This window comes from Schistocerca nitens, chromosome 1, assembly GCF_023898315.1.
Source record: "Schistocerca nitens isolate TAMUIC-IGC-003100 chromosome 1, iqSchNite1.1, whole genome shotgun sequence".
In the NCBI taxonomy this organism is placed as follows: Eukaryota; Metazoa; Arthropoda; class Insecta; order Orthoptera; family Acrididae; genus Schistocerca; species Schistocerca nitens.
This window is the reverse complement of record NC_064614.1, coordinates 962,202,715-962,224,176: the sequence shown is the minus strand read 5'-3', so window position 1 is coordinate 962,224,176 and position 21,462 is coordinate 962,202,715. Positions and strand designations below refer to the sequence as shown.

The following is a 21,462-nucleotide window of genomic DNA, read 5'->3' as shown; positions in this document are numbered from 1 at the left end:
GGATCTGTGCTAGATTTAGGCCCAACTGAAACCAGTGTTCACACTATAATGTTTATCAAATTCCCAATTACAGACAACATTTGACAATACTGACAATCACAATATATAGATGTGAGTACAAAAAAATCCACATACATAGTTCTGGTATCATTGCACAGACGAATCTATCAAACTGTGACAATGTGGGTCATTCCACGTCAAATCACGCAGATCATGTCACCCATCATCTCAGATTTTCATGAAACTTTGCACATTTGCTTATCTTTTTACTCTCACTCAAACTTTTTTCTATATTGAATTTTGAATGTAGTGATATTCTGATAACTGAGCTCTGCAGGAATGTCAATGCAAAATGTACTTGTATACACAAATGCCCATAACTCAGGTGTTCATGAAGCTTTTAATTTGAAATTTTTTTCATAAGTTAAGAGAAGCACTTACTTAACAGACATGGAATTATTTAAGCAGTAAAGTTACAAGGAACAATGAAAAATGCTTATATCACATTTCTGCTACCTGGTGGGAACTCATAATCGGTCTTAAATAATTCCCAAAACAGTACACATTGTAATAAAATAAAATTATTAATGGGTTTTCTACAAATGGACTCACAAATAAATCTGAAATCATAATACTTTATGTTGTGATGAAAAAATAATAATAATTCTAAGTAAGATCATCCATACCTGACACACACTGCTTCAGAGCTTCACGAAACTTTTTCTACTAGTTACTTTCTGCATGGCAATAGTCAATGTGAAATTTCTCCACATACTTTATATAGTTAGAGGGGGAAAAAATGGAAATTTTTTGCGAATGTAAATGCTGCAACTTAAGTTTGTTATTTTGATTGCATTACTTCAGACAGTAATAATAATAATAACAGAACGTATCTTATTTTCAACACATCACTGTCATATTTCTCCACGCGTCACAGAAGGGATGTATCTTTATTGGTAAAAAAGTTAATAACTATTCTTGACTTATGGGAATACAGAAAATCAAGCTATTGTGGCCCAAACAATGATTTTAAATATGTATAACACTTTCTGACAGCTGATACAAGATTTATTTTTATCGAAACTCTGGTATTATTTTTTAAAAAGGAAAAAAGAAGCAGCATCCTGAGTTTTGATAGATACTGGATATTGATTTAACATGTCACATCACTGTTCAGGTCATTCAAATCAGATTATGTAAACTGACAACCTATAATAAGGCTGCCTCATGAAAGTACTGAGCCTAAAGTTATAAATTTAATTGAAACATTTTCACTACACAGGTTAACTTTATTTAGCGTGTCAAATTAGCATCTTTAAACAACAATTATTATAGACACAATAATGTTAATTTAAAATGTACATGTTCAGTAGTGATTATCCCTGAAACTATCAATGAAACTCCTTAAGAGCATCTCTGTTTTTAATCCACTGTGACCAATTATATTCTGTTAACTTCATATCTTTTTCATAAAAGTAATACAGTTTGCCTAATGTTGATTTAGGAACACCAACAGCACATAAAATGTTTTCCAAAGGCACAAAACAAGAGTCTTCCTTCTCAGGCCAAAAGAATGACACTGCTTGTCCAGGAGCATGGAGAAAAAGTAGTTCTGACAAAGACAAAGTACCACATGTCATCATATACAGCTGCTACCAGGGTGCGATCTGTGCTTCTACCAGTGGGGGGGGGGGGGGGGATGTCTTAGGGGGGTTGGTAGAATTATATATGTTACTAGCTTGGACCGTGGCGTTACGCGTTGTTAAACAGCTATTTATAAATAGATGTTAATGCCGAAACTCACTATTGACGCGTATGCACTATCAGAAACGCCATCCCTTGTTATATCTTTAAAAGTACACTATAGGTAAAGATTATTTACAAAATCATCTACATACGGGTACAGATATACGAGGGGAATTCAAAACTTAGAGGCACATTTGTGAAAAGTTGTACTTATTCTGATGATAGAAAACTGAAACATATTAATAGTGTTAATAGTAAGACTTATTAAAAACTTTCATTGTTCGGCTCCACAAATTTACATTATATGTAAAGTTTTACTCCAGTGCGTGGGAAATTAACATCCCAGGTTGGGATGCATAAACTAAAACCAGAGGAGGGGATGGTCTGATGCAGAGGGGGGGAAATCCCCCCCCCCCCTGCAAATCGCACACTGGCTGCTACAGAAGAATTTTGTCGAGGACAAGTGTGTGTCCACTGTGGGGCATTTTCATTGAATGAAAAATAATCAAGGACAGCTTTTCAGAAGAAGTTCTCTCCTAATCTATAAGGAAACACAAGAAAGTGGTTTGTAATGGTGAAAATTACTGGTACCACGTACTGTGCAGGTTGTCAAAAATCTCTTCTCAAGGTTCTGGCATAGGAAATCTACACTGACTTTCTCTAACAAGCGGGAGGGGGGGGGGGGGGGGGAACAACAACTTTATCAGTATTAGGTTTGCAGAAATCATAAACACCAGAGGCAGTTGTTATTTGTGCATCATTCGTTAGTTGAACACACTCTTCTCAATATATGTTTAATAGTTCCTCCCAAACCATTGCACACAGATTTACCATGGTTAGCAGCAAAAAGGGAATGCTCAGCGTCAATAGAAAAATCATTTTTGTGCTCACACAAATTTTTAAATCTTTTTCTATTCTTAAATTGAGCAGCACATCTGTCAGTGAAATAATGCATTTTCTTCACTTGTGGGTAATTCTCTATCAGCCACTTATCCATTTCTTCCTGGACAGCATTCACAAATCCTACATCATGTTCCATATCATAACTTATTAAGCAGTGGTTCACTATTACCAATTTAGTTTCTTCATTTACCACATAAACACACATGGGATGGATTGTACAGTTGCTTCTTGTCCAGTTGTAACTCTGAATTGCATTCTGAATTACACAACTAAAGTTTTCAGCAAAGTCCATTAACAGAACTGCTTTTGCTGAGGTTAGATTTTCTATCAATTTTTTCAATGATTTTGACTGACACTTAGATCTAACTGAGTGTTTTTTAAGTGCCTGTAATTTTGTTACCACCAAGCCCACGTATTCACCAACAGTTGCAGACTGCTTTACCAATTCTGCCCTATGATCAGTGTTTACCCACTGGCTGAACTCTATTTCAACATCAGCATCTTTGTAAGCTAATTTCTTTTTTAATAATTCTGACAGTCATCATTGGGACAATTATCATAGTGATTAGGCATGCAGTTGTAGTTTTCAGAGTCACGTACAATAAATTTTATAAGTTCTTTGTATGTTTCTTCAATGTGTTCTGCATCTGAAATCAGTTTTGCATTTCGATGGATACCCCCCCCCCCCCCTCTCTCTCTCTCTCTGAATGAGTGCAGGCACTTCAGCTAAAATAAATCACTTCGATCTCAGTGAACAAAATTTCGAAAGACCAATGTTAATGTTTGGATTCTTCCATTTAAAACAAGAGTATAATTCCCTTAAGTGGCAAAGAGTGAGTTTTTTTGCATATACACATTCTTTTGAATGCTAACTTTGTCTTTTGCTCCTGGTAACATTCAAATATATTCAGCATATTGGTAGACATTAGTGACAATCTTTACCACTTTATCAGCAATAACTTTCCCCGTTTGATTTAGGAATTGATAAAACGCCAATTTATGTTTTCAGTTTCCTTGCTTTCTTTTGATCAAGAGGGTGGAGCTAGCCCTCAATATCTTTGGCTTTCTTAATAATTTCATCATCAACTTTTTCTTCTCTACGGTCAGAAACTTCAATATTGCAATCTAATGCATGGCACAATTTTCTTTCAAAAACATGCTTCACTTTTTCTAACCACTTTTTGCCATTGAAGCCTTCCTATGATTTGGAATGGAGTGAAGTTTTAAGGAGAGCACCCCAAATCATGTAAAGCTTTACTTGCATCCTCAATACTTTTACTTTTTAGTACTGATTCATGATATATCACCTCTGGGTCATCTACATCAATTTCATTTCTATCACTGATGTCAGTTTTCTGTTCACAAATCTTATGACATGTTGTGTGCAGTTTTTGGCCTGGTTTTACATAAATTCTTTTAGCAGTTTTAATTTCGTAGACAAAGACAAGTAACCTGGTCTCAAAGATGTATTAACTGTTTGTGTTTTTTGAAAGGATCACAACAATCTCTTTGATGACTTCCAAAAACTTTTAAGTAATAGTATCTGTGATGTCCACATATAGTAGTACTTTCTTGATCTTGAGGAAAACTTATATCGGATTGCAGCAATATCAAATCTCGTTGGTATTCACTTAGCTCTTCTATTTTTTGTAGAGTTTTTACTAAGGTATAGGTTGCTAAATGACATGGTGTTTTTAGTAATATTCCAACAGTGTAAGAATTCACATTTTCCTTTACAATTAAGTGAGCACTAATTCACTTAAAACCTACTTTATACAAGTGGAATGATAGGGCTGCACCACAAACAGATATGGCCTGTCTCTCAGAAAGAAAAAAAAGCAACTGAGCCCAAACAGACTAATTGTTGCATGCCAGTTATTCTCAACAATGAATTTCTGCAATTGTTTCAATGCCTGTAAAGGTTTCAAACAAGCTACTGCTGCCTAAGAACACTTTTTATCGCTGTGAGCAGGTGACTGGCTGAACACATAACTTATATAAGTACTGAATTAGTCAAATGAAAGAACATAAATTTACACCCTTAAAGTTAACTTGCCAGCCTGGAATGAGCTATACTTAAATATGCTAATTTGATACCCTTGCATCTGAGACAGTGAGTGGATGAACTTATTTAAAATGACCTTCTCCTTCACAGCAAAAAACAGTTTGATTTCAGATGTGTGTGTCAACTGGTGGAAGACCCCCTAAAATTTTTATTTTATTAGGAAGCTTACAATCTAAGGTATTATTTAAGACCAAAATCAGGTTCCCAGCAGATTGGAGAAACGTGATATAAACATTTTTCAACATCCTAGTATTTTTTCCGAAATCGAAAACTGAATATACGTTAATTTTTTTTTTAAAATTTCTTATGTAACTTTACTGCTTCAAAACCGATATCTGTTAACTATATTTGCTTATGCTTATATACTTATAAGCAAATGTGCAAAGTTTTGTGACATTCTGAGACAGAAGGTTACAAATCCTTGAATTATTGCGTGTTTTGACATGGCATGACCCGCGTCCATTCCCAATTATATAGTTGGAACCAACTCCCCCTGAAACGAATTGCCCTTCTTTCCACAACTAATTTAGTATCATATTTGGCTTCTGAAAAATATCTTGTGTGGTTTGATATGTCTTATTTCAAAATATAGTCTCTCTGCTAACTTTAGGCACAATATGAAGAAACCTTTCCTTTATGGCTAGTCTTCATCTTTCTATATTTCTAAAGTATTTTCTTTCTTTGTTTGTTTCCTTGTACAAACCTCCAGTCCTACGACAACTAAATTTAGTGCAGTTATTTAGCATTCTGCAGTTAGCAATAACAAAACTACCCCAATTTAGGTGAGTGTAGCCACTTTAATAGTCTACCATCGCTGGTAAAAGATTTTGTTCTAAAGAACTATTATATAGGGCCTACAGAAAAGTGGTTATACAGGGTGAACATCAGTAAAACTGAAAAACTGCAGGGATGAATTCCTGATTGGAAATGGAGGAAAATAGATCCCATGAACATGTATCTGCAAATGTACTGTTGTCACTGTAGGTGGTGCTGACAAATGAAACTTCCTCTGACCACATGCCACGTGTTCCGCGTGTGTTGCAGACTGTGAAATTGACGCAGTGTACTGTAACCAGCAGAATGGTCTGGTATTCATGTCGATAACATGACAAGATGGTATTTGTGTACCACCAAGCAGAAGGACAGGTCGAGAACCAACTAGACTACACCAAAACAAATACGCTCACAGACACTAATCACATCAAACAACATTTCAAGCTCTTTTTGTATGTATGTGTGATCACAAGTTCTTTCAGACAGACAAACACTTAATCGCACTTTGGCTGAAACCATATGGCAGACCACTTGCCTGAAGCTTCTACTTGTCTCAATATCCTGTAGAGCCTGGTCCTCCAAATCTGGTGTATGCATAGTCCACTGCCTCCCTGTACATTCCTGTGTCTGAAAGAACCCATGATCACAAAAATGCCCAAAAAGGGCTTGAGACATCGTGTGATGTGGTTGGTGTCTGTGATGGTATTTGTTTTGGAATAGCCATGCTGCCTCTTGACTGTTCCTCTCTGCTTGGCCATACACAAACACCATCCTGACATGAATATCAGACCATACTGCTGCTTACAGTATGCTGTATCCATCACACAGCCTGTAATACACAAGGAACACATGGTACATGGTCAGAGGAAGTTTCATTCATCAGCACCATCTGCCATGGCAATGATGCATTTCCAGGTACATGTTCACAGGACCTTTTTTCCTCCATTTCCAGTCAAGAATCCACCCTTGCAGTTTGTCAGTTTCATTAATGTTCACCCTCTAGTGTTAATAATCCAACTAATTAATTATTCCACATCAAACGGTCCCTTCCCTACAGTCTAGGTCTTCGTGGCAAACGAATCTGCTCCAGTCCGGAATCCCTGAACCATTACACCAACAACCTGAAAACAGCTTTCGCATCCCGCAAGTACTCTCCCGACCTGGTACAGAAGCAAATAATCAGAGCCACTTCCTCATCCCCTCAAACCCAGAACCTCCCACAGAAGTACCACAAAAGTGCCCCATTTGTAACAGGATACTTTCCGGGACTGGATCAGACTCTGAATGTGGCTCTCCAGTAGGGATACGACTTCCTCAAATCCTGCCCTGAAATGAGATCCATCCTTCATGAAATCCTCCCCACTCCACCAAGAGTGTCTTTCCGCCGTCCACCTCACCTTCGTAACCTCTTAGTTCATCCCCATGAAATCCCCAAACCACCTTCCCTACCCTCTGGCTCCTACCCTTGTAACTGCCCCTGGTGTAAAACCTGTCCCATGCACCCTCCCACCACCACCTACTCCAGTCCTGTAACCCGGAAGGTGTACACGATCAAAGGCAGAGCCACTTGTGAAAGCACCCTCTTGATTTACCAACTGACCTGCCTACACTGTGATGCATTCTATGTGGGAATGACCAGCAACAAACTGTCCATTCACATGAATGGGCACAGGCAGACAGTGTTTGTTGGTAATGAGGATCACCCTGTGGCTAAACATGCCTTGGTGCACGGCCAGCACATCTTGGCACAGTGTTACACCGTCCGGGTTATCTGGATACTTCCCACCAACACCAACCTGTCAGAACTCCGGAGATGGGAACTTGCCCTTCAGTATATCCTCTCTTCTCGTCATCCGCCAGGCCTCAACCTCCGCTAATTTCAAGTTGCCGCCACTCATACCTCACCTGTCTTTCAACAACATCTTTGCCTCTGTACTTCTGCCTCGACTGACATCTCTGCCGAATCTCTTTGCCTTTACAAATGTCTGCTTGTGTCTGTGTATGTGTGGTTGGATATGGGTGTGTGTGCGCGAGTGTATACCTGTCCTTTTTTCCCCCCAAGGTAAGTCTTTCCGCTCCCGGGATTGGAATGACTCCTTACCCTCTCCCTTAAAACCCACATCCTTTCCTCTTTCCCTCTCCTTCCCTCTTTCCTGATGAAGCAACAGTTTGTTGCGAAAGCTAGAATTTTGTGTGTATGATTGTGTTTATGTGTGTATCGACCTGCCAGCGCTTTCATATGGTAAGTCACATCATCTTTGTTTTTAGATATATTTAATTAATTAGCTAGAGACTGCACAACCCACATTCGTTAACAAAGATAGTAATGAAAAAATGAGTCCAAATATGTTCATTAAGACTTACCTAAATTCTCCTGCACTCTCCGAGTACCTGGAAGATCTAGTTCCATAAGTGTCTCAACACTTATAATACTGGGATAGCCTTTTAACTGGCAGATAGCACTGTATGGACAGGCATGTGCTCTTTCATTTGCCACTAGAGTTGATCCTGGTCGTATTTGCTGTGTGACAAACATTAGAGCTTCTTCAACTGCTCCTTGATGTTCCTGTCATGCAAAGGAAAGACTTCTTAAAATTTAAAGAATTATGAGCTATTTAGTAACAGTAAGGGAGTCCCTCATAACAAGTTTTATTCTCTCAAAAAGAAAATGCGAAATGCAACAAGGCAATTAAATTTTGTGTAGAACTTGATAATAAAATTCATCCGTTGATTTTCCATCAGTATTTTTAATATGCCAATATACATTTATAAATCACAGATTCGTCATCAAAACTACAGTTACCATGTAAGGACCTAACTGCAATGTCAGCACACCAGAAACACCTACCTACAATTGTGTTGTATTTTTTGTATATGACACCACAACAAAGTCTCTCCCTCATGTTTAATCACTTACATCAACAAATACAGTTGATATGATAGTATACACAGGACTGCTGCCAAATATCTACATTTGGTTTGGACTCACCAGCAAGAACAGTAAGTGGAGGCACAACATGCTTTGACAGAAAAGCTCGAAACTCATCCAGAACTTCATTTGCAGAATCATTTCCAGTTACAACATAAAAAGGAAATGAAAATCATGCCAATGGAGAAGTCACTACTGCCTGGCTTAGAAAGTGGTCATTACATGAATACAACAAGACAATGTCAACTCTTTCTTTAATGTGCGAATGTCAATATTCTGAAATACATAGCTTGAAAAAAAGATCCTTTTCTATATTTTCAAAGCGTGCAGAGGTTTGTAGCAGTCAACATACCTTTGAATAGGTTAAGTTACTGGAATATCAGTTCAAATGGGGGAAGAACTGGGGAGAGAACTGCTTTTGGTATGTATGGAATAATTTGATATTTGTATAAAGCAATTCAGAAGAACCCTAAAAAACCTAAATAAGTGAGCCTGTCCACTTGGGTTGATGATGCCATTATTAAGTTTGATATTTCTGCAAAAGAGCTGGTCATTTTTATCACTTGCTGTGAGTAAATGTGTTTCTGAAGGCTTCAGCCAGATTGTGAGGTACTGTTAGTGATCCATTTATATCTGATTTCAACACCTGGAGATCATTCAGTCAACATTCAGTGAAATGTACATCTGTACGCATTTTCAAATGATGATTGGATGGTTTGCAAGATCTTAATAAACCAAGTACTGAATCTCAATTTTTGCATAAATTGAAACCTTGATAACTGCCAAGGCAGAAAGCGTCATTAATGCTTTTCAAATATGTTATGTGTGCCTGCTAACATAGTTCATGTGGTAATAACTAGATGGCCATGTGGAACTTTGTCTTAGCTACGTCCTGCAAACTTTTAATTTTTTACATTTACTGAGCATCTCTGCATATGTGTACACACTGGATTTTTTAAAGATGAAGTAAATGAGCATGTTAACTGACTATGACAAACTAATGACAGTAACTGAACCTGGAGTTGCTGAGTTTTTGCTCCAATTGGAAAAGTTATTCTGAAACATACATCTTCACATGATTAAGAAGAAAGAGGTGATAACTCTTTTCTAAAAACATTTACATTGTGCCTAACAGCAGATAGCATGAAACATTGAATTTCCATGAAAGCACTAGTAATTGACTAAACTCCTTTTGACAACAAAATGGTGGAGTTAACCTGAAAATTTACCATGGAAGGTTGGTAGAAAATAATTAAGTACTGGAAAATAAATTTAAAAATCATGTCTTGGAAAGTGGTCACCAATTCTTCTTGAGGAGGTGTAAACTGCATCAAAACAGAAAAGTGGGTCTGAGGGCACATTATATGCTAAAAAAGAAAAGACTACAAACATTACACAGATGCAAAACTTGACTTACATTAGTATCAGTTCTATATAAGCAAAGCAATCCACAATAAATGACAAAAAATAGCTGGGACTGACTAATGACTCAATGCAGAATTTAGATTTGTAGCCTGGAAAAAAGAAACTTCTTACCTCTTTAATTTAATCACATTAACACTGTTCACAACACCAGAAAAATTTGTATGATTACCAGTGTTTATGCTACTCATCACGGCACAATCACTTCAGTTACAATGCAGAAGTGGTTAAGTGACATGCAAAAGTCTTGCCTGAAGACTTATTTATATGATCACAAAAATCTGGACTCAACTAAGTTACTGCTCTTATCATACCTCTTTACATGGTTATACTATGTGCAGTATACAACAACATCTGCTTGGTTGTTTCAGTGAGCTGTGCCGATCACATTCCTTACACCTTCCCTCAACAGCCTTGGTGTAAAACATGCCACATTCGGACAGAATTTTGCATGAACTGTGTGTTTGGTGGCCTTTACTACATTTAATATTCCACATGGAGATTAAATTGGCTCAGCACATGATAGATAAGTATTACTTGCTTATAGTATCTGTACTAATAAGACTCTTAAATCAACTGGAAACAACTAAACCCTCAGTAAAATACTGTTTGGAAACATAAGCTAAATGGCACACCTGTTCCAAGATCCTTGCCCATATTCGAGCAGGCATTTGGCTTGTGTCAGCTATACATAAGACCTTCTTGGTGTTTTTTTTGCCAGCGCAATCAATTACTGCTGGATTAGACGTCATGTAACCATCAGGGAATATATCAATAACTACTACAGCATTGTCACCACCAAGAAGCCAAGCATGGTTGTGGTCTTCCACATACTTGCTTGCCACTTCACTGCAACGGTCGTAGATTCGTTTAACTACATGATCTTTAATACCTGAAATAAGAATCAGAGGCATATTTAAATATACATACATAACTGAGAATGGTTAGGATATTAACAAAACTTCTCAACAAAATTACTTTTTACCAAGAACGAAGTGCACATAGTTTAATACATCATAATTATCATAAAAGCAGGGCGAAAGCTCGACTAGCCAGAAACAAGGAAGAGCAGCAATGGTGACCTTTTTTAATGACACATTCTAACACTTCTCTAAAGTGTTTTAGCAAAACCAAATTTCCAAGACTAAGCCAGATGTTACAATCTAATTGAAATTAATCGTTAGCTCACAGCCATCATGTGCCACTACAGTGTTTCCACAACAGCTGCCACCTGCCCTTTGTGTAAAACTTTGTCAAACAGATGCCTGCTCAAACAGATGCAACACCTTCTGCTAGTCAGTTGCCAGGTCTCAATATTTGCACTGTTAATAACTGCCTATTCTGAATGTATTGAATGCATCTTACTATTGTTAACACTCCAAGAGAGTTGACATTTTGTTCTAGGCCACTGTCAACAGCAGGCAGTACGTGCATGACACTACAAGCTCAGACTGGAGGAACTCTGTTTCTAGGTGTTCAATGTCAACAAACAGTTAATTTTAATCAGGTTAGAGTACCAATGCAATTACAATATAAAGGGTGTATTGTGTTTATGTTTAAGAGAAATTGTGTAAATTATCTTATTAATACACCACTCTCACAAAAACATTGATACTCCGAAATAAATAAGAATGAACGCACTTCTTCAAAGAAAACAGTGTAAGTTTCTCATTTTTTCATCACTTGTGTGCTGGTAATACCACTATGTTGCTTGGAAGGCTTATATGTTAGTGATATCATAGAACATGTGACCTCACTGATAAAAGCCTCTGAGCATGGACAATTGTGAAATAAATTTTTCAAAACAGTAAAGATGTTGCTGAAAGTGATAAATTTAAAACAAATGCTTAATGCAATGGCAAGTGTAAGACACTTCAAAACTATGACAATCATAATGCCACTATACATTTTGAACACTGAATCTCAATAAGGATTACATATTTTAAATTTGTTAAATGTAATGTGGAAGTTAAACAATGAATGGAGTAGGATGCACTATCAAATATTTTGGATCCACTCTCAACTCAGAATTAGTGGAAGAAATCTCTACTGCAATATTTCTTAAATTTCACACTTCAACTGTCCTCTGCATCTAGTATTTTAACCATTGATTCGAAAACACACACTCAGCAAAGTTGAAATGTAAAAGGGTCATTTATCACCCTCTTGAGCAAGTAACAATCATAATAAAAATGCCAAAAATGAATTCACTCCTTGTAATACCACTAAGGAGCTTAGGAAGTATATTTGTTACTGATGATGTCAAAAAGCACATAATCTCAGATTTTATCAAGCTAACTTATTACAAGTATGTATGGACATAGGGTCATTCCATATCAAATCACCCAATAAAAAATAAATTTTACACCCACCTCCTTAGATTTTCATGAAATTTGGCTCAAATGGTTCTAATACCATCCTGACAACACCTGCAATTTTTTTTGCTGTATCTCTTACAGTTTTTTTTAATAAATTTTTAAAGTTTTTATGTTTTGCGTTTTCTGAACCTTCGGAAATGGCCAATTTAATTTGTATTCAAAACTTTAAATTTGCTTATCTTAAAAACTCTTTTAGATAACATCATGAATTTTTGCAGCAAGTTTATTTATTATACATATTTGAAGATAAAAATGATGCTATTAAAATATATTAATATTTTCTATGAAAAAAAAAAAATATATATATATGTATTTTTTTTCTTTTTTTTTAACGGATGTTTTGTTTTATAAGAATTGCAATATCTAGAGTCTCAGACCTGATAGAATGCTCAAATTTGTTTTAATTTACTCTTAAACATATAGGCTACTTGATAAAACAAAAATAATGATGGCTTTTTAACATGTTTATTAATTATAGTAGATTACATTAGAATTATGTACGAAGATAGTTTACTTATGACACTTATGTATAACCCAACTGATTGCTTGAAACATTGAATTTTTTGAGTAATTTTGTCTTTTTGATAAACATTAATGCTGATTGAAACTGTTTTTCCACTTCATCCAAGAGCTTTCAGTTCTTTTGATACAGTCTTTTTTGAAGTAATACATTCTCCCAGTGCCGCTTGATTGAGGTGCGTCTACTACACAGACTATGTGCTCCAAAGGCACTATGCAGGAATCTTCTCTTTCAGGCCAATAAAATGATGCAGCGGGTCCTGAAGGATGTAGAAATAGAATTTCTGCATCTTCTTCATCATTGAATATTGTTTTTACCAGTCCAAAGTACCAGTTACCATCATAATTTGCAGCCACATAGCAATTTATGGATGGTTCAACACGAACCCAATCAGAAGAAGAATGGAAAGAAAAGACTAAGGAGGGTTTTACACTATCTGTAGTCCTTCTAATTTCAAGGTTGTTTGTTGGAAGTGGTTTGAAGTTATGAAAACTTCTAGTTCCAGGAATGGTCCGGGTTGCTGAAAAACGTTTTTCTAGTTTTAACTGTAGCAAATCAACTTCTTTTTTGTCAATAAAGTGAAAATGAATGTTCCCAATATTTTTTTCACAAAACTTATACACATCGATTGCTGTCATTATTTGTTCTATGTCTGAAAGCTGTAGACTGGCTTTCCATAAAATTCTTTTAATAGTTCCTCCTAGGCCATCACAAATTGACTTCCAATGACTTGTTGCAAAAAAAGAGTGCTGGGCCTTCAAATTAAAGTCTCTCAAGTGTTCAGTCAAATTTTTAAAACTGTTTCTATTTTTGTACTGCCCAGCACAACCATCTGTAAAGTAGTGAGCTGAGTCAATGTCAGTATGATGTAATGACAGCCACTTTGTAATTTCTTTTTGTACAAAGTTAACAAAACCAGTGTCACGTTCTTGGTCATCACTAATAAAACAGTGGTTGGAAACAAAAACATTGTTTTCCTCATTTCTTAGAAAAACTCCAACTGGGTGTAGAGTACAACCACCTCTATTCCAGTGGTAACTTTGGATCTCATTTTGTACAACAAAGGAATAATTTTCACTGAAATCCATCACAATAATTGCTGTTTTGGGTGGTGGGTTTTCTTTCAATCTTTTAAAGGCTGCTGATTGGGATTTTGCTATAAACGAGTGCGGGGTGAGCTTTTCCAATGACCTAACCAATAAAGAAATGTAGTCTTCAACACTGATAGACTGTTTGATCATTTCTGCCCTGTCTGTGTTAACCCACTGACTGATTACAATTTCTTCTTCTAAATCATAATCTTCACTTAGTTTTTCAGTTAAGTACTCAGTTAGTGCAGTATTTGCAGGACAGCTGTCGCAATGATGTAGCATGCAGTTTTGGTTTTCCGTGTTGCACACAAGCATCTTAATTAGGTCTTTATAAGATTCTTCAATTTTCACAGCATCCAGTAATAGTTTAACATTCTGGTGGATACTGCATACACATACAGTGTGTGTGCCTGCAGCACCAGCAAGGATATACCATTTAGGTATCAAGAAACAAAATTTTGAAAATCCTACTTCTACCTCGGGATTCTCCCATTTGAAAGAATAATAGAGTTCTCTCAAGTTACACAAAATGAGTCTTTTTTGCATGTACACATTTTTTTGAACACTTACTTTGTCTTTTGTTCCAGGTTGCACTCTGGAACTTTCATCCTTTTCATAAAAATCTGTTACAAGTCTTACTGTATTTTCAGAAAGAGTTTTACCTTTTTTTGGACCAGGAGTTTCCAAAATACCCTTTTCAGATTTTAGCTTTCTAGCTTGTCGTACCATGTACTCACTTACATTAAATTCTTTCATCACTTTATTTCGAGTCCAAGAATCTGGAGCCAAGGTCAGAATCTGGATTTTTCTAGACCTCCGAACAGATGAAATCTTCCCTTTCATAAGAGAAATCATTACATCAAAATCCTTTGCTTTCTCAACCACACTTTTATCTTCTTCATCATCATCAGAACTTGGTGCATCATATTTTAATGCTTTTGAAACCGCCTTTTTTGCAGTCTTTTCAATACTGCTAACCTTCCTTTTAAAATAAGACCCTTTACTTTGTTCTGACAAGCCATGAAGCTTTATCGGTGTTAAACCTAAATAATCAAGAGCAATGTTTGTTTGTACGAGGGATTCATTTCTGGATTCCAATGATTCTAATTCAACCATGACTTCATCATCTGTTTCACTTTCATTGACTTCAACTCTTAATTTTTCCTCACAAAAGTTACGGCATGTTGAGCAAAGCTTTTGTCCAGGTTTTATGCTAATATTTTTTGTCAGCAATTGTTTAGAAAGATCCAAGCCTACACTTCTCAACGATTTTTTGATGGGCTTTTTGTGTTTTTTTAGTGGGTCTACACATGTTGTTTGATACTTTTCAAAAACATTTAAAAAGTAGTAGCTGTGGTGTGAACATATATTCTTAAATTCACACAGATTAATTCCAGATCATAAGTGGATCAAATCTTTTTCTTCCTCACTCAATTCTGATACCGGTTGTAACTTTTTTGAAGGTGTGTAGGTTGTTTGGAAACAGTCAGATTTTTTAAATAACCCTACACTACAGGTTTGAATATCTGACATACTGATTTCACTTTTGGTCTGATTACTGTTCTGGTTACTTTTATAGGATATTGGAAAAGAATCTCTGTAAACTAAGTAACAGTACTTAATGAGAGTTCGAATAAACTTAATAAAATACTATCCAAGCACTATTTAACACTGTAATAATTTTTTACTTCAAAACACAGGAGTAACAATACAAAATCCAAGTGTACATTGTTACTCCAAGAAGACAAAAACTTATTTTCGGTGTCTAAGTCACTTGGTATTTTTTATTTTAAAAATATAATTAATATTATTTTAAAAATTAGATAACTATTAAACAGGTTAAAAAGCCAACATAATTTTTCTTTTATCTAATAGCCTATACAATTAAGAGTATTTTAAAACAAATTTGAGCTTTCTATCAGGTCTGAGACTCTAGATATTGCAGTTTTTGTAAAACTAAACATCCGTTAGCTAAAATAAAAATAAAAAACTTGAACTTTTTTTTTCATTTGGAAGAATTTAATATATCTTTATGATAATTTTTTTTAACATTTAGATATAATACACAAACTTATTCCAAAATTTCGTACTGATATCTTGAGTATTCTTTAATATACAAATTTTTTTAGTTGTGAGGACACATTTAAGTTACAGTTTCCGACTACTGAAACAACGCCAAATCTAAAAACTTTAAAAATTTATTAAAAAAAACTATAAGAGATAGAGCAAAAAAATTTTACAAGTGCTTTCAGGATGATAAAAGAAGTAATTGTACCAAGTTTCATCAAAATCTGACATGGTTGGTGTCAAGGCCTGGGTGACTTGACATGGAATGACCCCATAGGCATAAGTTGGGTATAACCGAATAAGGCAATGCATTTGTGAAGACACTGGGCTTAGATTCAGTTAGATGGAGAATCAATTCAAGGAAAAGCTGGGATGATTTGTTAGAGAATGTTATAGCCAACCAATTGCACTTTCATTAAACATATGTGTGTATATTCATACGTCTAAGTATTTGACATTATGTTTTCCTTATTATTACGCTGATAAATGCTACATCATTGTACAATGAACTTTGTACATATAAATTGCTAATAGAAATGCATTGAACACAATTCTTAAAGCAAAATATGACAGTTATATTTCTCATACAGAGAAAGGCTTACATGAAAACAACCTCTCTGCAAACTTACCTAAAGTAGCTGAAGCTTGGGCAACAGGAGTTTGTTCACACCAACATAGAATTGCTTGGAAAATCTGTTTCAATTCACATTTTATGTGTATAAAAAATGACCCTTCTCTTATTGATAACTTCTTAGAACAGTTCGGGCACGCCCAGTTATATTTGTCAACAACACGAGCTTTATTCCACGTCATGTATCCATTTACGCCTTTACAGTCTTCATTTGTACATCTCCAGGTTCTTCGAAGTAAACCCATTTCCTTCATCCATTCGCACAGTTCACCCTCATGACCGGGTGTTAGCATAGGTCTAATAACCATGTGAAAATATTCGCAATGCCTGAAAATTGTCGAACACAGTGGAGGATAAGGCCAGCGAAACACGATGTCGCATTGACTGTCATATGACATTATTAATTTGTATTTGTTTTCTAGACAGAATGAATTTTTTTGGATACCTCGTAAATTCCTTTGGCGACGAATCGTCTGTTCTGGGCTCGTCATTCTCCGCGCCATGATCCATCGTGCTAATCAATAAATACATAATATGTTAACCTGTTATATACAAATACAGAAAAATAGGGAGACTGTACGTAATAAAATTAACCAAGCTGTCTTTTATAAGTTACCTTGTAAAATCGTGCGAAGACGGTTCTTCTGTTTTCATCTCTATACTTTCTACTGCCTGTTCCATCATTTTATTTGAAAAAATATGGAAAATGTAACACTGACACAAACAAACAGAATATAAATAAAGGAACGATACCTAATAAAATTAATCAAGTTGCCATTACTGTGTCAAAGAGTGTAAACAAATACTGCGTGGCAATCGCGTCAGTCGATAGTCCTCGTACGTTGCTGCATGACTTGTAATATATTAGGAATTTGCCAGTATAAAAAGCTGATCTAATAACGAAATATGTGATTTATAAATCAAAATTTACAGCGTTTTATTTTTAATAAAGACAGAATTAGATTTCTGTTTGACAGAACTAAATTGTTGGTGTAACTGATGCTCTTTAAATCGAAAGTCACAATCGATAAGTAACGTATGGAAAATTTATAACGTAAAAACCTGTTCTGTCACTGTCTTTTTAAGTTTTCAACAGTTGGTCCCGTTACTTCCGGATACAGCCCAAGAAGCACGGCGGAATGAACGTACAAGTGAGGTTGTGGTTAGGCAAGTACTGTCTGTGGTTCACAACGAGTCCTTACAAATTTACATAGCAAAATGTAACCCTTTTTTTCTTTCGGCAGAACAGCCTTGTACTTTATCTTTTCCCCCTCTGCAGTACAAAACCGAAGTCAGGATATACCAGGAAATGCTTTCTCGTAAAAAAACACCTTCAGAAACGAGTGCTATGTAGTATCAGATCAGCAAAAGGATTTAGAACGTTATAATGACACATTTATTGTTATTGTATCTGTATGACAGAAATAGATATACATCCACAAACACATGGGAAAAATACAAGTTCCTAATTATTTGTTTCATAACAAACACGAGAACATTTTTCGCTAGGTGTTACACATCCTAGTCATATGAAAACGGTCACTACATGAATAATATGTGTGGTGTCATATGTATGAGGCAGCGTAATAGTCATTAATAACGGCGTTACGTCTATTGCTGTTTAAAATTATTAGGCGCAATTAAAAATGTATTAACATTTCTGTCTAGCAGGAAGTAGAATTCTTCCTTCGAGGCCTAGTGTGTAGAGACTGGTTACCAACTCATTTTAAAACGTCTACATAAATTTATCCGTCTTTAACGCTGCCAGCAAATACGAGTTATCTAAACGAGTGTCGAGACTATTGGGCCTCCGTACCCAAGGCGCAGTGGTAAGCAACGAACTTATATTCAAGCGTGGGTAGCAAATGCCCTGCCATTCATCTATTTTGTATGCTACTTCGGGCGAATGCTGTGATGGTTCTTTAAAATAGTTCATGGCTGACAGTGAGTTTCTTTCCTCTTCATTGTGAGAATGTCATTTCTGTAGTGCGACTTTTACTTCCAAACGTTTAGTATTTTCCTCGCGTAGTATGTATCAAATATTAATCTCTTCTATCTATTTGACCATGGATTGAGCATACAGTTTTGTAATCCGTTGTTAAAACGGACAGTCAACCAACTAATCGTGACTGAAGTTTTCAGTGGTGACCTTGAAGAGAGATCATGTGAGAGCTGCACAGACGTGATGACGAAAAACATACAGCTCCCATGAAAGGACCCGAGTTCGATTCCTGGTACTGCCAAGGTTCAAATGGTTCATATGGCTCTGAGCACTATGCGACTTAACTTCTGAGGTCATCAGTCGCCTAGAACTTAAAACTAATTAAACCTAACTAACCTAAGGATATCACACACATCCATGCCCGAGGCAGGATTCGAACCTGCGACCGTATCGGTCGCTCGGTTCCAGACTGTAGCGCCTAGAACCGCACGGCCACTACGGCCGGCTACTGCCAAGGACTTTCCCTTTGGGGGCGCGGAAGGGGTGAGAACTAGTACGGGGTTCACTCGTGGTGTCAACTGGTGAGGTACTTGGAGTTTCTTGAACGAGATGTAGTTCTCCGCGGTCTGGAAAGTAGGCAACACGGCCGGGAGAGCTGATCACATGCGTCAACATACGGTATCCGCACGACGGCGAACGACAGAGAATGAGACGGCGGCCAGCCTTCAGGCGCTGAACTGCAGCTCTTTATTCAGATGTACACTCTCCGTCGTATTTGTGTATCTGCCATCTGATATGAGAAGTTTCAGTAGGTGCAATGAACATGTCAGTTGATCGTTTGATGACTGGGAAAAAGTCTTTTAGGGTTTTAAATTATATTTTCGACCCACTTTCTATTACACGGCGATTTCACCCAACTCTGGAGGATTGCGTAGCAATTTTCTTAATGGTTCAAGTAACATCTCGTTTGGCTTCATGAATTATAAAAAAAACACATCCTAGGCTTTAGGCTGCGAAGAAAATCTTTAATGGTTATCAGGATTCGCAGCAGAGAACCCTGCGATGTTAGCCGGCGATGCTTACCGCTTGTTATTTAGGCTCTACCGGTATATCATATTTTTTTTTTACGAACAGTAGACGTTTCCCGATTGTTAAAACACATTAAATTCCTCTCCCTTAGTATGATAATGCAGTTTCATGGTCCTGCTGAGGGTTTCATGGGCTGTGTTGCGGCCGCTGGGCCTTCGAAACTCTTCCAGCTTGCATTTACTTCTATAAGAAATTGCGTGCTGGTATTTCAAATCTACGCAGTCTTACCGCGATATAATATTGTAAACACATTATTCAATTTCGGTGTGAAGTCTTTCGTGCTATGGTATTCTCCCTCATATGTTTCGTATTTCTGCTATTGATCGTTCCGTTTGTTACAGGTATTCGAGGTGACGCCAAACTTTGGAAGCTAATGAGGATTTATTCCTGAATGTTTTGATATAAGGAACACTAGTTCTCCAGTAGCCAGTTAAAGAGTAATTAGTTCGATTTATTACAATAATTATGTTTGTTATGAAACACAGCACATTTCAAACACGTATCTCACACACACTGATCTCTCTTTCGTACGATTTAGTTATATATTCCTTACACATTCGTGAAAGGTAACGTCGTCTTTCCAAGAACGACGCATACCTCATATTCTCAGTGTCTGTCACGTATGTGTTTTTAATATTAAGTTTCATAACGAAGAACAAGCGCTCTGCAGAGGTGCTAGAAGTTGCGGTTCGCACCGGCAAGTAGCTCCGTGGGGGGTGACACAGACGTGCTAGGTTCTGGGACACTAGTTGTAAAGATATCATTTTTTTCCTCTTTTCATTCCTGACAAGGCATCGGCAACTGAGAAGGTCAATGTCAGAGAGCATCGATAGGATTCTCCAAGAAATCGATACATGTCGAAAAACCATGAATTGTGTATCCGATCGTTTTGCTGTTTTAGACACAGCAAACTGGTTAAAACCGCAGATTGTAAAAAGTTAAGTTGCCAGTTATGAGATTTCTGAAGACGGTGTCCTTGCAAAAAGCCCACCCCCAAGATGATTTCTGCAAGCTTACAAAGTTCCAAGAGAAGATCCTCTTAGTTGGCGTATTTAAGATTCTTACAATTAGTGGCTGAATATGGTCGTAAACTAAGTTTGTGTGTTTCGGTACCACCATGCGAGAGGAGTTTTCCAAAACTCTTAACAATTATCTTAGGTCCACTATAAGTCAAGCATGACCCGCTAGTTTGTCTGTTTGTAAACTGAAAGTGGTGAAGCCAAAGGCGACTGGTTACATAAAAGGCGACTGGTTGCAGTAATTTCTGAAAACCTGCCAAAGGTATCGATTTTGACGACGAATTTAAAAATTTCTAGCAGAAAAAGGTAGAAGAAAGAGATTCTAACCTCCTTGTTAATCATCTATCACTAAGACGACTTTGGTTATTTGTACTGCTTCATTAATTAGCACTCTACTTTGCTTATTTAACTACTTGTAGCAAAAAAATTACTGCACAGAAAAAAATTTATTTGTTCTTTTTGTGAGAATGATGACGGTAGGGGTGGGTGACAAGTTAAAACACAGCACCGGGTGCTATCCGATGTTGATGGCACTGCTATTAAGAACAATATCCAACCGACTGATATGTGTCAATGGTGTAGTTTAACACTGTTTACAGTTCAGGATGCATTGTCGAAGATGAACTTGAACCCATACAGGAATTTACAGATGCACATTTAATATACAGAAATCTGAACTACGAAGTGCTAGAAGTACAGAATCAGTTATAGTACAATTTTTAGTACAATTTGATGCAGATGTGTCATAGGCCTAATTTTAGATGTTTCCGAGACTTTAGATACTGTTGACCATAAGGTTCTACTAAATAGGCTAGAAGCATTTAGGAATAAAGCATAGCTAATGACCAGCAGTTCCTGTCACACCTAGCAATAGGTTGCGAGCAGT

General features: G+C 36.6%; 1 protein-coding gene across 1 annotated transcript in view; it reads right to left on the bottom strand.

Annotated features, from left to right (window-relative positions):
- LOC126194820 (uncharacterized) overlaps positions 1-17,299 on the bottom strand; it is a 37,003-nt gene extending 19,704 nt beyond the window's left edge. Inside the window, exons 1-5 of the mRNA XM_049933151.1 lie at positions 17,143-17,299; positions 16,972-17,040; positions 16,525-16,853; positions 10,475-10,731; positions 7,853-8,054 (exon numbers count right to left, since the gene is read on the bottom strand). Of these exons, the coding sequence (XP_049789108.1) occupies positions 7,853-8,054; positions 10,475-10,731; positions 16,525-16,853; positions 16,972-17,040; positions 17,143-17,210 (925 nt within the window). The 5' untranslated portion in view covers positions 17,211-17,299. The remainder of the gene's footprint in view (positions 1-7,852; positions 8,055-10,474; positions 10,732-16,524; positions 16,854-16,971; positions 17,041-17,142) is intronic.
- Positions 17,300-21,462: the final 4,163 nt, after the last annotated feature.